The sequence below is a fragment of the Theropithecus gelada genome, chromosome 9, assembly GCF_003255815.1.
Source record: "Theropithecus gelada isolate Dixy chromosome 9, Tgel_1.0, whole genome shotgun sequence".
NCBI classification, from domain to species: Eukaryota; Metazoa; Chordata; class Mammalia; order Primates; family Cercopithecidae; genus Theropithecus; species Theropithecus gelada.
The window spans coordinates 11,153,741-11,170,258 of record NC_037677.1 but is presented as its reverse complement, the minus strand read 5'-3'; the positions used below and the strand labels follow the sequence as shown (position 1 = coordinate 11,170,258).

The window sequence follows — 16,518 nt, the reverse complement described above, 5'->3', positions numbered from 1 at the left end:
CATGGAGCCCCTGGGGTGCTGCTGGACTTGTCCAACTCAGCTGAACCGCAGGTTAACTTAGGTGAAAGACTGAGTGTTGGGCTGAACTTACGGATCTGCTTTTTGGTAAGGTAGACCAGTACAGATACAGTTAGCAGTGGCGCCAAGCATACAGTTATCTCCTATATTCAAATGTACATGGATACCAGAAACACAGATTTACCACATTTATTACTGAAATATTGTTGTCACACTATGTACTTAGGAAGAACAAGATTAATTCACTATTTTAAAAACAGCTTTCAGAGCCAGGTGTGGTGGCGCACATCTGTAATCCCAGGACTTTGGGAGGCCAAGATGGGGGGGATCGCTTGAGGTTAGGAGTTCGAGACTAGCCTGGCCAACATGGCGAAACCCCCATCTCCAGTTAAATTACAAAAATTAGCCAGGTGTGGTTGCATATGCCTGTAATCTCAGCTTCTTAGGAGGCTGAGGCATGAGAATTGCTTGAGCCTGGGAGACGGAGGCTGCAGTGAGCAGAGATGGTGCCACAGCACTCCAACCTGGGCAACAGAGCGACACTCTGTCTCAAAAAAAAAAAAAAAAAGCTTTCAGAATTGATTTGAGACTCTGTGAAACAAGCTAGAACACTGTTCCTCTGGGGAAGTCCAGGTCTTTCCAGTTTGATATGAAAAACCCTACACATGGATATGGCTCGAAAATGGATCCTAATTGAGGTAACAGCACCAAGCAGTGTGGAATTATCAGTGGCTGATTCCAGCAGTCCCTAACCTTTTTGGCACCGGAGACAAGTTTCGTGGAAGACAATGTTCCCACAGACCAGGGGTTGAGGGGAAGGTTTTGAGATGAAACTGCTCCACCTCAGCTCATCGGGCATTAGATTCTCATAAGGAGCACGCAACCTAGACCCCTTGGCATGTGTACTTTAGAACAGGTTCGTGCTCCTAGGAGATTCTGAGGCTGCTGCTGACCTGATGGGAGGTAGGACTCAGGCAGTAATGCTCACTGCCCTGCCGCTCCCCTCCTGCTGGGCAGTCCGGTTCCTAACAGGCTATGGACTGGTACCGGTACTCAGCCCAGGGGTTGGGGACCCTTGGCTGATTCAACTCAAGCCTCAGGTACAATGATATTACGGGACTTCATACTATCAGGTACTAAAACCAAGAAAAGTCTGTGTTGAGTCATTCTTCTCCATTCCTTGCCCACACACATACTCTCACACACACAGAAAGAGGAAGAGAGCGGGGAAGAGGGGGTGGGAAAAGCTAGGGACTGTCCACTGTAATAGTAAGGCCTTATTTTGGTTTCATCTGTTGGGTTTCTCATTCTCTTGCACTTATCAACTCCAATGTCCTCCTCATATTCAATGTTTTGAAATTTTAAAAATTAAGCTAGCCTTGAAGATGTTTAGAGGAGTTAAAAACACTTATTGAGGTAAGTGGAAATACCTGGAGTGTCATTAAACCACCACCCAGGATTACTGCCATGGATAACCAACCTCTGGTGAGCCAGGGTCAGCATCTACCACTCAAGGTAGCTAAGGGCTCTTTGAGAGAAAGGGCTTTTCAGCTGAAAGGGAGTAGAACAAACATGGCCAAGAAAGAATCACCCGTGGCAGAGGGAAACGTAGTGAGAGCTTCTAACAACATGTTTCTATAAATGAAGCTGAGATTTACTCTCCTTCACGTACACAAACAATTTGCAGATGCGGTCCCAGAAACATGTGCCAGAGATTTCTGTGAGCCGTGGGGGCACAGGGGATGTGCTAGAAGACAGAGTGGACATGTGTCTCAGTAATGGTGGATGGGGGAAGCCGGACTCTTAGAAAGTACAGGAAGGTGAATGAGCATGATGTCAGCCTCGGACAAAAATTCTAGTACACAGAATCGTCTGTGAGCATCTGAGCAACACACATTTGTGGAAAACAAATGTCAAGCTAGACTCATTTCTTTTTTAAAAGTAATTTTTAGACTGATAAGTCAAGAAAAAAATGGCAGAGCAAATATAGATTCTGGCAAGACAGCTGACAAAATCTCTCATGGTATCTTCATGGACAAGGTAGAGAAATGGACAGAAAGTGATGGGAACTTGAGCCAACGCTTTTGCTGACAGCACAGAGGAAGACAGGAAAAGGATGCTTCTCATTCATTCATCAAATATGTACTGAAGAGTTATTATATACCAGACCCCACTGGGCACTGGGGGTGGGGCAGCTAAAAAGATGAAGGTGACCCACGGCAGCACCCAGAGTCCTCAAAGAGGCGGTATGGCCAGCCAGCGGGACACGCAGGGCTGAAGCCCCATCGGCCACTAGCAGCTGGTTGATTCTGGGTGGTGTTATGTAATGTCTTTGAGTCTCCCTTTCCTCATCTGTCCTACAAGCTGGATAATCTCACCTTCCAAGGTGGAATAGGGAGGATAATTTGACGCAATAGCACAACTTCTGCTACAAAGTAAAGCTAATGGGTGACAGGATCCCAAGAGGGATAGTTAAAATGTAAAATGACAGAATGAGGACCCAATACATGTAGGGTACACACACACACACACACAGACCCTCTGAGGCTGGAATAAAAGGCCCAAACCCGTAATATGAAATTATATTAATAAATGTGAAGTCCAACACTTATGTTCCAAAGCAGAAAAATGGGGAAGAGCACAATTTAGCAGTAATTCAAATAAAAATAAAATCTTTAGAGTACTGGCTGCCTTCCAGCCCGCATCTGCCATGGTTACTACAAATGCTGCTCTCAAGCTCCAGTCAGACGCCCTCAAGTCCACACTAGGGGTTACTACTCTGTCCTGGTCACATCTCGCTGTGGGGACTGTCTTAAATTCTGGTCACTGTGTTTCAATAAAGACACCGACAAAGTGAAACGGAGAGCATGAGTAAACAACCAGAAAGCTCAAGTTCAGACACCATGAGAGGTTAGGAATGGCTGAAAGAACTGGGTCTGTTGGGACTTGAAATAATAGAATTTTGTTGGTTTCAAATAGATGAAGTAAGAAACACTTGATTTCATCAACCCGGTTCCATTGCAAAAAGCCAGGATCGTGGAACAGAAGTTCTGGGAGATTTCACCCAACGTCCTGCTGCGGCAGACCCTGACCTGACAAGGATGAGCCCGCCAGCCCAGTGGCCTCCCTCTCGTGACATCATCAGCTGCATATCTTCTTTTTTTTTTTTTTTTTGAGACAGAGTCTCGCTCTGTCACCCAGGCTGGACTGCAGTGGCCGGATCTCAGCTCACTGCAAGCTCCGCCTCCCGGGTTCACGCCATTCTCCGGCCTCAGCCTCCCGAGTAGCTGGGACTACAGGCGCCCGCCACCTCGCCCGGCTAGTTTTTTGTATTTCTTAATAGAGACGGGGTTTCACCGTGTTAGCCAGGATGGTCTCGATCTCCTGACCTCGTGATCCGCCCGTCTCGGCCTCCCAAAGTGCTGGGATTACAGGCTTGAGCCACCGCGCCCGGCCCAGCTGCATATCTTCTAACTCAGGGCGCTGGGGTACCTTTCAAACACGGGTTAGAAGTTTAACCTGTGGGACTTTGCCCAGCCTACATCAGGCAGGAATTCAAGTAGTCCTGTTCTTAACAGAATCATCCTAACTTGGAAAAATATCCTGCATAGATGCTGATTTCAGTAATTCCCCGAGATTGAAAATGTACTGAAAACGAATGCCTCAGCACAGGGAGGGGAAAAGTCAGTTTGCAGAGTTTCCGCGGGTGAGGACCACACTGGCGTTGCTCAGCACTTACCGCCAGATACTGCGGGGTCAGTCCGCCCAGCCCCGTCAGGTTCCCCCAGGTGGCAGTGTTGAGCTGCTGCATCTGCTGAGCGAGCTGCTGCTGGAGGCGCCTTTGCTCTTTGTCCTTCTGAGTGTCAGCAAACTTCACCACGATAGGTGAAGAGCAGCCCTGTGGTCAGACACATTGGAAAGTGGAGAGGGGGTTACAGGCTGGCGGAATCCGCTCACGACACTCAGCACCGGAGCTACCTTTCTGCACTAGGCTGGAGCACATGGAATGGGCTGAAATGGTTTAAAATGGTTTGATATTCCTCCTTCTTCTCTGAACAGTACCATCAACAGAAAATTCCAGCTACTGCCAGTAGTTTCTTTGGGGGATCTGGTGGTCGGTGAAGTCACTTGCTTTCTTGCTCTGATTAGAAACTGCCTCTCCTTCTCTCTTCCTGTGTCTTCCTTCAACCTTGCAGGACCTCCTTACCGACAACAGACCCTTCCAAGGTTCTTTAATTGAGCTTCACGGTTTGCTCGTCTTAAAGACAGACTTGGCTTTGTGTGTCTGCCCGTGTCCACAGATGGATAGAGGACAAAGGGGACAATCTGTAATGGGAATGGCCACGTCTCTCATTCATTTATCTTTTACTCTTTCCCATTTTCAGTTATGTACCTGTGAACTTTGGGATTGTGAAAATCCTAGCGACCCAGCAATCATAGGGAGAAGGGCTTCCTTTTAGTTATGTGGATGAGGGCAGGAGATATTCAGAGAACACAGGCATTCTCCAAAGTAACCGTTCACGTTTTCAGAGAGGCCTCTTCCCTCAGCACAACTGCTCTACCCTCTACCCGCCATCCCTGGAGCTGGTGCAAACCCAAAAAACAGAAGCACATTCTAGCCAAAGGAGATAGACCGTGAACAGCAGACGGAGGAGTCCACTTGGCTTCTTTCTCTAATGAACCTCACCATTCTAGCAGCTTCTTTCAGTTTTAATTTCCTTTAAAAGGCAAGGAATAGGGGTAGTGAGAAAGAAATGGCCAAAGGTCACAGAATTCACTTCTGAGCTAGATAAAATCATCAGGGATAATAAGGGCCTAACACTCCAAGCACGAAGACCTCCTTTCCAAAGCACCTTTGCAACATTTGCCACTTGGTAAGTAACTCAGCAGAAGTCTCCACCTCCTTCCCCAGCCTCTTCTTCTCCTTTGTGTGGCTTGCCTACACATTTCATCACAATTAAAGCTGTTCAATTTTGCTGAGGTATAAAGAAGTAATTCTACCCAAGTGATTAAAATAAAAACTTTTATTGAAACTCAGCATGATAATAGACCTCTCTCTCTCTCTCTCTCTCCTCTCAGAAATGCTATATTCCTATTTAAATGAGATTCTCTGTTCCATTCCCTTTGGGTCATGTTGCTCTTTTCTGGAAAACAAACGCATTTATTTTTTTCCTTATCACCTTGAGTAGTTATTGGGGTGCAGTTCTGAATACATGAGGATATCATGTCTGTTAATAAAAAAAGTGAGAAAAATGAGATGAATATGTCAGTGTTAAACTTCCAGCCTATTGGTCTTCAGCTCTGGTAGGCCGAGTCATGGTACAGAATGTTAAATGTCAGCAAATTGCACAAAAATAGTATTTCCATCATTTAAAAAAAATTTGTAATTCATTTTTCTGTATCTGTTCCATGTTTCAGTACTTCACTTAAAAGAGAGCAACATACTTTGTAGATTACGTAGACAGGGGGTTTTGCATGGAAAAGGGTTGTCATTGGTCCATCAAATTTGTTCCATAACAAATTATAGCATCTCTCCTAACAGAACATCTATTTTTTTCTTCCTTAAATAGTAAAAAATGATATAAAAGCAGAAAATTAGGCCAATGATTATAGCTTAAAAAATAATTTTTTAAACCATGAAACACAGGGCAGGGATAGAGTGAAGGCAAGTGGAGAAATAAAAGGCACGATATAAAATTAATTGTTTTTAAGACCTTGTTCTTTCAACATTCACGTCATTGTGAATTAGGTAATACATCTTGGTTAAAGATACATGCCAGAGTCCTGGAAATAATGTAATTAGCTAAAAAATAAACAACGTTAGTCAAACAATTATAATGTGACTGCATAATGTATAACCTCCTATTTAAATGCCAATTAAAAAAAAAACTAAACAAGAAATTTAAGTGTCAGAGGGCTCCTCTGTGTAAGCATGAATGTCTGGTTTTAAAAACAAGTACACCAAATTTGGTTTTTAAATAATAGAGATATTAATAATAAAGGATCAAGGGCTTAGGAATAAATATGCCCCAGTGGTCAAACCAACTCTTTCCATGATGGGAACCTACTGTTTCTCAGCCTGGTTCATGCCCAGTTCTGCTTTATGGTCCTGAGTCCTCCTCCTACAGGAACACAGGGTTACATGGTCTCCCGTGGGTTCTCCGTGGCTCTCTGAGCATTACTGGGGGGCTCCAAGGGAAGGGATGGGGATCACAATGGTTCTAACAGAAACACTGAAGAATTGAGGTTCCAAATTATCTCAGGTAAGACCAATTTGGGTACAAATCACTAAATTACAAGAAATAAAAATAAGAATGAAACGCGTATATGGAAGATAAATACAAGTAAAGACTTTTTTTTTCTTTTTTTTTTTTTTTTTTGCTTCTAACAGCACTTTCATTTTAATCTTCAAACTGAATTGAAGATTAAAATGTGGCTGGAAATCAGGCTAATCCACAGGAATGGAGCAGCCTCGGTAACAGAAAGAGGGAAGCAAAACATCATCACATGTGTAACTGCGTGTCAGACAAGATTAGCCTCCTAGACATTCCAAATCCTGCTCATTATCTCCTATCATGCCCGATTTTCACCTGAGCTTGCCGTCAGGTAGGGGGTTGTGAGTGTCTTAAAAATGCATTGCACTGAAAGGAAAACACAGTGATTATATAAGATATGTTAGGAATATCAAAGTCAAGATCAATGTTCGAAAAAGACAATAGGCTTTGCAATGCTGGTATCACAAGTCAGAAAAGTACAGTAAACACTGAATGACAATGCCATGCACACTCCTTCCCCCCTCTGCACCCACCTTTCGATTCACTATAAAAGAGTTGCCACAAAACATGACGTATAATGATCACTTAGCTCCCAGCATGCTTTGGGAGAGGCAGCATTGCAAAAAAACAAACAAAAACAAACAAAAAATAAAACCCCAAGAAAATGGGGGGGGGAAACAGAAGCTCAATCAAGAAAAAAGTTTTTTGCATATTAAATAAAATTGAAAATATTCTTTTTTCAAAATGTGAAAACATGGCTTCAGATAACACCACAAGGCCACCTCCAGAAAAGATCACCCATACACAAAGATACAGTATACATAATACAGCAGAACATGCACTCCCAAATGATTCTATCAGACAATACAGAAGAAGTAACGGCATATCACTCTTGGAATGCTTTTGTGCAAAATTCTGAAAGGCCATGACCCAAATCACAGACTAAAAGTACAGAGCCATCTATCTAGGTTCGTAGGTGTACATCCACACCAGGGTATTTACCTTCTCCTAAAGCCATGATCTCTCATTAGGAGACCACATTTGAGCCTTTATTACGTTTCTTTGTTATTGCTCTCTCTCTTTTTTTTTTTTTTTTTTTTTTTTTAGGAAGGAGACAAATCCTATTTTCCAAATTTGCATTTTCAGTGTTAAATGCAGTGGGATAAATATTAACTTTCTCCAACAATCTTGATGTAAAACCACAAGGCGGTTTGACTAGATGGAAGATAACTTGACCCTGTATAAAAGAACAAACCCTGGGACTTAGCACAGGGCAAGCAGTAATTTGGGGTGGGAGGCTGTTACTGTTTCATCCACACCGACCCTGGGGTGGGGAATGTATTTGATCCTTTAGGTCCGGAATGACACTTGGCTTCAAGTGCTCACAATTTTACATCGCAGGACCCGTGCCACTGCAATAAAAGGCTCAAAAGAGATAACTGGAGAGCAAGTGGAAGGTTTTACTAAATGCATTTCAAGTCATTAGGGGAAAAATGCAGAGAGAAAGAGAGAGAGAGGAGGAGAGAATGAGAATGAATGAATGAAAACTGAGATGGTGAAAGTTTACATCTGTGATTGTCATGTGAACAATCCACACAGGAGAGAATTGCTTTACCATTCCCCATCATTTGCACAAAGAAAACAAAGAAAGGGCAGATGATACAGTACCTCCATGGTCTGAGACTGATGCATGGCTTTGATTGCATTCTGTGCCATTGCCCTTGTAGAAAATGTGACAAACGCACAGCCTGTGGGAAACAAGGGGACAGGGAGCAGGAAAGACAAAAAACAACAAGACAAAAGGGTTGGACGCTTGTTAAACCAACACAGTCTACGAGAACTGCCACAAGACGACACTGTTCTCAGTAGTACATAAAAATAAAACAACTTCTCTCTTTGGTTTTATCTTATTTTGCTTTTTATTCACAGTGCTGACTTGCTAATCTGACCAAAGCAGAAAGATTTATTTATTTATTAGTTTATTTTTTAAATGGAAACTAGGGGAGGAAGTTGGGTACTGTTTTTAGCCACAGGGTTTGAAATCAGCAAGATCTAGTTTGCATTTTCTAAAATAAAAAGTTGCTATTTTCCATTTTCTCCTTGACTGGTGATCTTTACTGAGGGCATCCACACATGAAGGCTTTGTATTTCAAATTTTATCATTGATTTTTGAAGGGGCAAATAAGAAAATCCTCACACCAAGGGCAAATTAGCAAATAAATTTCAAGAGCTCAAAATGTCAGCAAACAAATGTATCTAAATCCCTTCCAGGTAGTTAAAAAAAAAATATATATATATATATATATATGTATGTATAAATATAAATTGTTGCTATGCAAATACAAACATACCAAATCTGTTACAAATTATTTAGTAATTTTTAATTTTAATAAAAACAAATGCTCCATTACTCTGAGAATATTCAATACTGCTATAAAATGTAAAAAATGTGCATTGTCATTTATTTGCATAAAATCTTCAAGACTTTTGAGACTTGTCAATTTCTGAAACGTATCAAAGATTTTACCTTAAGTCTAACATACACTAGACAATGTACATTTCTCTGAATATCTGCCGGAAGACAGTGAAACTTTCTGTGCCTATTTTTTCTTGTGCTGTAAAAGAACTAGACTCTGTAGTGCCTGTTCCTGCTTCTTGTACCAGCCTTGGCCACCATGCAGGTCACTGCTTCAACTACATGGCTCATTGCCCTTTTCACTAATAAAAACAGTGCCTTCTCAAATTTACATTTTATTCATCATGCACCCTTGGGCTTCTGAGAGAAAAAGACTGTGAAATTAATGCAGATTCAGGCTGATTTTATAATAAAACCACAGCACACTAAAAGGTTAGCTAAAGCAACAGACTTATTTCACTTATGATCTCTAATGACTTTAAAAGTGCATTGATTTTCAGCTTCTTCAGCCTTGCACAGTTTGAACTTAGGTATCAGAGAATAATTCAGTGTTCCACTCAATTTCCTCAAAACATTATTATTACTACTTAAAAGATTTCCAAATGAAGCAGATCTAAACACTGAGAGGCTGAAGTCTATTGTCATTTCAGAGTGAATGCATGAAAAGCAGAATTCTGGCATCAACAATGCGAGATTGTTGCCCCTGTGGCCAATAAGCAAAATAGAACATTCTGCATTCAAACAACCAGCAGATTGTTTGGTTTATGTAAATCAATTTGTGAGCCATAAAATATAGTTTCTTCTTTTGCTCTGCACGAGTACCTGGTGAGATTATCAAGTCAATACTGTAGTGGCACCTTTTAATCAAACAGCAGTAAGAGAAAGCAATGCCTGCCTGTTATCCCCAAAGCACAACGACATCCAGTCATGAAAATAAGTCAATGCATTTTTTTTTTTGCATCATGCTATAATTTTTAATACACAAAAACTCGGAGTACATGAGAAACTCATCTCACATTCGCCTCCTGGCTAAGCTGGCTTGAAGAAGCCGGAATGAAGTCCAGCTCACGGTGAATGCCGTGCTGTCTCGTGGTTCTCTGACAGCACGGCAGCAGATGAAGCTCACTATCTGAACACTCTAGCTGTACTAAGACTGACTGTAGCTTTTGTCATCAATAAAAGCAATTTGGTGGCCTTCTCTAAGGCAGCTAGATGATGTAAGTGTGGGACAGAGGACAGGACCTCCACTGGCTTCCATACTGATGCTGAGCTCTGAGATGATCCAAATTTACCATCTGTTTCCAAGTAACATCTCTTCAGAAGCATTTTCATCATCCCTGGCGTTATTAACAGAGGAAATAACACTAAGAGATTTTTATTTTTCCACTTCTTGTCTTGAAACTACAATGGAGGAAAAGGCAAATCATCTACTGGAGATAGATTTGAAACCAAGCAGAGGCTGGGCTAATTCTGCTTTTAATAGTCAGGAAGATTGCTGCATTCACTTCATTTGCTCTTATTATCCAGTACCATGTGCCAAGCTGACAGTTTCCAAATGGAGGGTAAAAATGCGTAAGAAACATGTAAAATGTCAACAAAAATCAATAAGGCACAGTTTATGCATTTGCCACAATTTCATATATGCAGAACTTTTTAAAGTAACTTAGTGAGAAAGATACAGCAATAATCAGGCCTCAGAAGTATTACCAATAGAACAATACAATTCTGTTTCTATAAACTCAAATCATTGCCCTTTCCTCTAACAACCATGCAATTAAAAGCCTGACTGATGCTTCCAATGATACAATCCTTACCCCACCCAAAAAAATGGTCTGACACATCTGAGGACTTCTTTAACCTTTTAATTCTATTGGCAGTGGTGCAGTAAGAGAGAAGCTGTCTCCTTAGGGGTTTCTGTCAAGTTCTGCATTGTGTGCTGTGTTCAATTACTTGAGAAAAAAATCACGGTGTCATTTATAAAGTGGGAGTGCCTGTTGAAAAATGTCACTCTGTGTCACTCTGGATGAAGTCAAGCAACTTCAGAGTCAACTATTTCTTGCAATGGTAGCTTGTTAACCATTGCCATTTCTCTAAAACAGGAGGTCTCGGTAAGTCCTATGGATAGATTTTAGTTTTCATTTCAACATCACTAAAAACACACAGGTGGCTTTAGGATTAGGCCTCCAGTGTATGGGTTTATACTAACACAGCATCACATAAGTCCCTACCATTAAGACTGGCTGCTGGCTTTTCCTCTCAAGCCAACCAGAAGGCCTTCCGTTGGACAGAAATAACTTGGGTTGTAACTATCCCCTTTCTACTAAAAATGAGCTTCTGGGTGCAGTGGTGTTCACTGGGTCTTTACAGGACAAATGCTCCGATCCTGTAGGATCAGCCCTTAACTCTTCTAGACTGGTCAATGTCAGGTCTCAGCAATCAGCTCTCTGGCTACTGACCAAAATGCCGGAAAAACAAGGCTGGGGGAAAAATACACATGTATCAAAATAATGAAGCCATACTTCTTTCTTTTTTTGGTGGGGAGGGAGTTTTGGTAAGACAACATGTATATTACTGTCTGAAAACCTCCACGTATATAGTAGCAAAAAAATCCAACTGTAAATGTGGCCAACCTGCAATTTTACCTTTGCAATTATTTATTATCTCTACTTTCAGAATGTTAGGGGTTGCTAACAGAAATGAAAGGAGCTGCATTCCTCTCATTTCAGTGAGGTTACTTTCTTGCTGCTAAAACAGATAAATGATTGACTGGGGAAAGGTTTCTCAAAGTAATTTCCTCCTACAGACAAGATCTAAGGAAAGCACGTAGCCCTGTCACAGAGAAGATTTTGGAACACATCTATTACACTTGTCATTTCAATTGAAAGGATATCTTAACTCAGGTGTTCCACCTTTTTTTTCCTCAGCTGCAAGAGAATTCAGAACTAGATGAATTCTTGCTCTGCACCAAAAAAAAAAAAAAAAAAAAAAAAAAGTACAGACACTTTTAAAAGCATGAACAATGCCAGTGCCTTTTGCTTTTGTTACTTCTTTGAAAGAGTATGTGTAGCGCCCACTATACTTCAAGTGAAAGAAGTATAACTTAACTTGTGTAGGACGAAGGAGATTTTAACCTATGGAAAACTTCTTTAGAAGTCCCTAGTCAACCCAAGAAAGATCTTAATGCAGCCAATCTTCCTTGTATCTTTTTAGCAGTGGCAACATTAAACATACGCTATCAATATAATATTGGGGCCTAAGGATTAATACTCTGATGCGCCATCCCTGATGGTGGGTTACTTTATTTAAAACTGGCACAGAGACATCACTCATTTATGGCATGCGAGGCTGGGTACAGACTAGGACCTACTTCATAGCCGGCAAAACCTCCTCCCTGAGATAAGATAGGAAGTCTGTATTTGGAACAAGATGGCAAATGCAGTCAGGAGTCAAGGGGGCCATGTCGCCAAAGTTCCTACACATCTGAATGTTTAGGTACTGTGTGGGCAGAGCTAAAATGTGTGAAAACGGACTCATTTCTGTGTACATGGTTGTTGTTGTTTTGAGACACCATCTCGCTGTGTTTGCCCAGGCGGGTCTTGAACTCCCAGGCTCAAGTGGTCCTCCTGCGTCAGCCTCCCAAGCACTGTGTACATGTTGTAATAGTCAAAAGCCCATCCCTGTATTCTGATCAGATATGACAAAAACAAATGAGGATTTAATAGCTAAATCCAGTCTGTACTTGCCAACATCCCTGAAAATATTGCCAATTCATTTGTCAAGGGTTTTGGCAGGGGAATGTTGGAACACCATAAACACAGCTGGAATATTCTTAAACAAGCAGAAAGTTACCTTAAATGGCAGTGAAGATTTGCCTACAGTTTGTGGGGGCTGAGGGGGGGAATGAAATAAACTCCTTTACTGTCTCTGGGTTACAGATATTCAACTGCCACAGTGCAGAAAGCCCTGTACCTAAATAGCCCAGGCTGACTGTGGGATTGTGGGTAAGTGAGAGCGTGTGTATTTTAGGAAATCAACATGCTAGGGTGATGCTGTCGCTTAAGTACATTTGGCTTAGAAACTTCAGGCTCTGCTTCTGAGAGCAAACACCTCATTTGAATTGCCACACGTGGGCCCATGGCATCCTGCTCCTCTCCTCCATGAAGGCTCTACAGCAGGCCTGGAGAGGCTGAGCAGCCGCTGCAGAAGGTGCTGAGCATCCTAACGTTGCTTGAAAGCATCTCAGTGTTTTCCAAGTTAGAGAGGATGGCGGAATGGGTTACCTTCCCAAAGGGAGAAACGCATACTGAGATACGCCACGCTGCCTCGAGCCAGGAAGAGTCCTCGGATCTTCGAGAGGCTCCAGGTGCTTGGCAAGTGTTAGGTGCTTTCCACGTGGACAGTTGTGACAACTTCTTGAGGGTATCTGCCCTGGAACACGGGCTGGGGCCGGTGAGTAAGATGGGATTTTAAAAATATATTTTTTTCTTGCCAAAAGGTAGATCACGACTTAAAAAAAAAAGGCAGTGATTCTAACCGGAAGTATAGCACGGCTTGATGGGCACAGCTGTGGGTCAGGGCAGTGTGCCCCTCTGACACGGCGGGGGTACTGGGTCAGCCAGCCTGGTGAAACCTCAGTGTAACGCCTTTTAGAGAGGACCTGAAACTACTGATGGGGCAGGAAGAAAAGATATCAGAAATCCGCAAGAGCCAGCTAGACTCGCTGCCTCCTTTGTCTTCATCCTCCTAGGTGAACTGGGCAAAAGCAGTGAAAGAAAAGTGAACCGCTCAGCTGCACCTTTCCTTCACCATGATCCAAGAGTTTGATTTTAAAGCTTTCTCACAGAAGAGGGTATACCCTGGTTTTGTGTTGGAAGGTACTGGGCAGAGCAGCCAAGCTTTGGTTTCACTTAATTTTTATTTATTTTTGAACAGCTGAGCCAGCAATAGACACTGAGAACAGAAATGCTGAATGCCCTTTATCTGCAGTGCCACTAATGGGAGACACTTATTCATATTTGATTGAAAACTGCAATTCTTTAATGAAAGCAAAATGGTAGCATGAAAGTGAATTGTGCTTTTAACAAATACACTGATTCAGGAGCAGGCCCCTGTAGCCAGGAGTCCCTGGGTCCTGCTAATTGAAAAACGTACTCCTGTCTGTCTTTAATTCTCAGAATAAATGGTTATAAATGAGTTTTTTTTTTTTTTTTCACTAGGGAATTCTCATCAGTTCACCAGAACTTACTTTTCTGCTGTTAAACAAAAAAAAAAAAAAAAAAATGACAGGGAGGGAAAAGTTTTCTCCTCTTTCCACTGAGCCAGCATTTGCATAAAATATTGATGAGAGCGCTCCCGGTCACCTGTTGCAGGAACAGGCTGCTTCTGGTGTCAAGTGCTGGTTAATCAACCGAATGGCAGATCAAATTAGCTAAGTTCTCTTGTTAAGTACTGTGTGTCCTGCTCTTTCCCATGGAGGTTCTGGCTGCTTTAAAACCTGATCTGCAGAAATAACTGATGTATGCTCAAGGAGCTCTGAACGCTGCAGGCGGCAATGCTGTTCATTACCGTCCCCAGTGGACAGACAGAGAAAGTGCGCCAGAGTCACTGCCTAGATCGGCCAGGCCAGCAGAGGGGGAGCAGAAATCAAGCACACATACTGCTCACCCGGGGTCTCTCCACTAACCCATGCAGATGGTATGCTCAGGCGAAAAGCCACCACACCAGTAATGAACGACCCCCTGCAAGAGAAGCAGGGCAGGTGTATTTACCGCTGTCATTTACAAATGGGGAAACCTCAGGACAGAGGTAAGAAAATAAAATGACTAAAGTTCTATTTCATTTCAGTAGAAGTTGTGGGATTGGAACTTGGGGTCATTGGCCCCTAAGCCATTATATATTTCATTATGATTAATTTAATTTGTGCCGTGTCTCCCTATCCTGGAGAATGAAAATTCCAATGGTAACACTGAAGTGTGACTGAGAATAACAACAGGAGATAATAGGGATTCTAATGACTAAATTGGCACCAGAAAAGGAATTACAAAAATATGATCACATCTTTCTACATATTTTATTCTTAATTTAGCCACACTGTCTTTTCCCACGGTATTCTATCTCCTGGTTTGTCTGCTTAAGTGGAGATACATATGATGAAGAATTGGACCACCAGGTGTGATCAGAAGGTTGGCTGGTTTGAGCCCCTAGGAGGACATGCTAGTATCCCTTTGCTGGTGAGGCTGTTTAGGAGCCAGAGGTGATGCGGTGTATCACAGCGATGGATGGCTTTGCTTGCCCCTGACGATGGCACAGGTGAAAAGCTGCAGAGGCGCCCCGGATACTGGATCTGCTATTCCAGGATCACACTCAATACAAGGACTAGTTCAGCTTTTAGAGAATCACATCTTCTAAGTGAGTGTTACATAACAAAATTTCAGAATTGTTAGAGAATGCATAAACTGTGATTTCCATGCCACCTTTTTTTTTTTTTTTTTTTTTTTTAAAACCACCTTCAGAAGAAAACACATGAATCAAAAGCTTGGCGTGGTTCCACCTCCTCCTAGTTTTCCTGTAGACTACCTCCATACTGGCGCTCTGGAGGCGGCTGTAGGTGGGAACTTTTGTTCTGTCGGTCTTCCATTCTACCAGCTGACATCATTAAGCTTTATGTCTAAAAATCAAAAGAGCAAATGTTCTTCCTCACGTGGTGCTGAAGTCAGGTTAAACTAGTGAGAAGGGTGAAGACTAATGCTTTCGTCCTCATGAGCCAATCTTTTCTTTCAACATGGGGTTTGGGGTGCTAGTGCTGGCCCAGAGCCAGAGATTGAGAATGAAATCAAGTTCCTCATTTGCCCCACAGAAACTGCACTGGTAACTTCAGTAATGAGAGAATGAAAACCTCTCCATGTTGCTAAAAATATGGATTTCTTGTAAGAAGTGAAAAACAGGCTGGGCGCGGTGGCCAGTGTAATCCCAGCACTTTAGGAGGCCGAGGCGGGTGGATCACGAGGTCAGGAGATGGAGACCATCCTGGCCAACGTGGTGAAACCCCGTGTCTACTAAAATACAAAAATTAGCCTGGCGTGGTGGCGTGTGCCTGTCGTCCCAGGTCCTTGGGAGGCTGAGGCAGGGAAATAGCTCGAACCCGGAAGGCGGAGGCTGCAGTGAGCTGAGATTGCGCCACGGCACTCTGGCCTGGCGACAGAGCAAAAAGAAGTGAAAAAACATATTGTATATATACATTTCCACCTCGGACTGATTCAGGGAACTGCAGTCAGACGAACGTCAACCTCCAGCATCGGCCTTTATGAGTGTTTTCAGGAAGGAGGTGTGTAGCATTGTCAAGGGAGAGGCAAACAGGAAAGACAACAGTGATTTCTAACTATTTGGTAAATACCGGCTTATTGTCAAGGCTCTGAGCTACAGCTTTTGTTTCTATCACAGTGGCAAAGAAGAGCCTACAATCTTCTTCAGGGTCATGTCACTTAAAGAGTTCCCCTGGCTCAGGACTCCAGGAGTTTTATTCTTTGAAATAAAACTCTAATACCCCAAGACAGGCCCAGTTACCCTACATCCCTATCTGCTCTGCACTACATGTGAACACTGACGCGCTTTTTTCCTGGTTTGTGTCACTGTACTCTTAACATACTCTTAACATTTCTTTCAGGCACAGGCAGGAAGCCCGAGGACTAAGAGGAACACAACAAATATCTTTTCTCATTTTCTACCTCTCCTTCTTGCACCTCCCCCCACCAAATCCACTTCGGTTTGAGATTGAAAAGGATGCCTAGCAGTAGGGCGGCCTGTTGGCTG

The 16,518-nt window shown here is 42.6% G+C and overlaps 1 protein-coding gene across 22 annotated transcripts in view; it reads right to left on the bottom strand.

The window, feature by feature from the left end:
• The window catches only part of CELF2 (CUGBP Elav-like family member 2), an 871,667-nt gene that overhangs the window by 66,539 nt on the left and 788,610 nt on the right, over positions 1-16,518 (bottom strand). For 20 of the 22 annotated variants that reach the window (XM_025397815.1, XM_025397819.1, XM_025397825.1 and 17 more), the window contains 2 exons: positions 7,962-8,041; positions 3,758-3,916 (listed from right to left, as the gene is read on the bottom strand). In XM_025397815.1, coding sequence (XP_025253600.1) covers positions 3,758-3,916; positions 7,962-8,041 — 239 coding nt within the window. The remainder of the gene's footprint in view (positions 1-3,757; positions 3,917-7,961; positions 8,042-16,518) is intronic. The other 2 variants (XM_025397828.1, XM_025397829.1) reach the window with 1 other exon arrangement.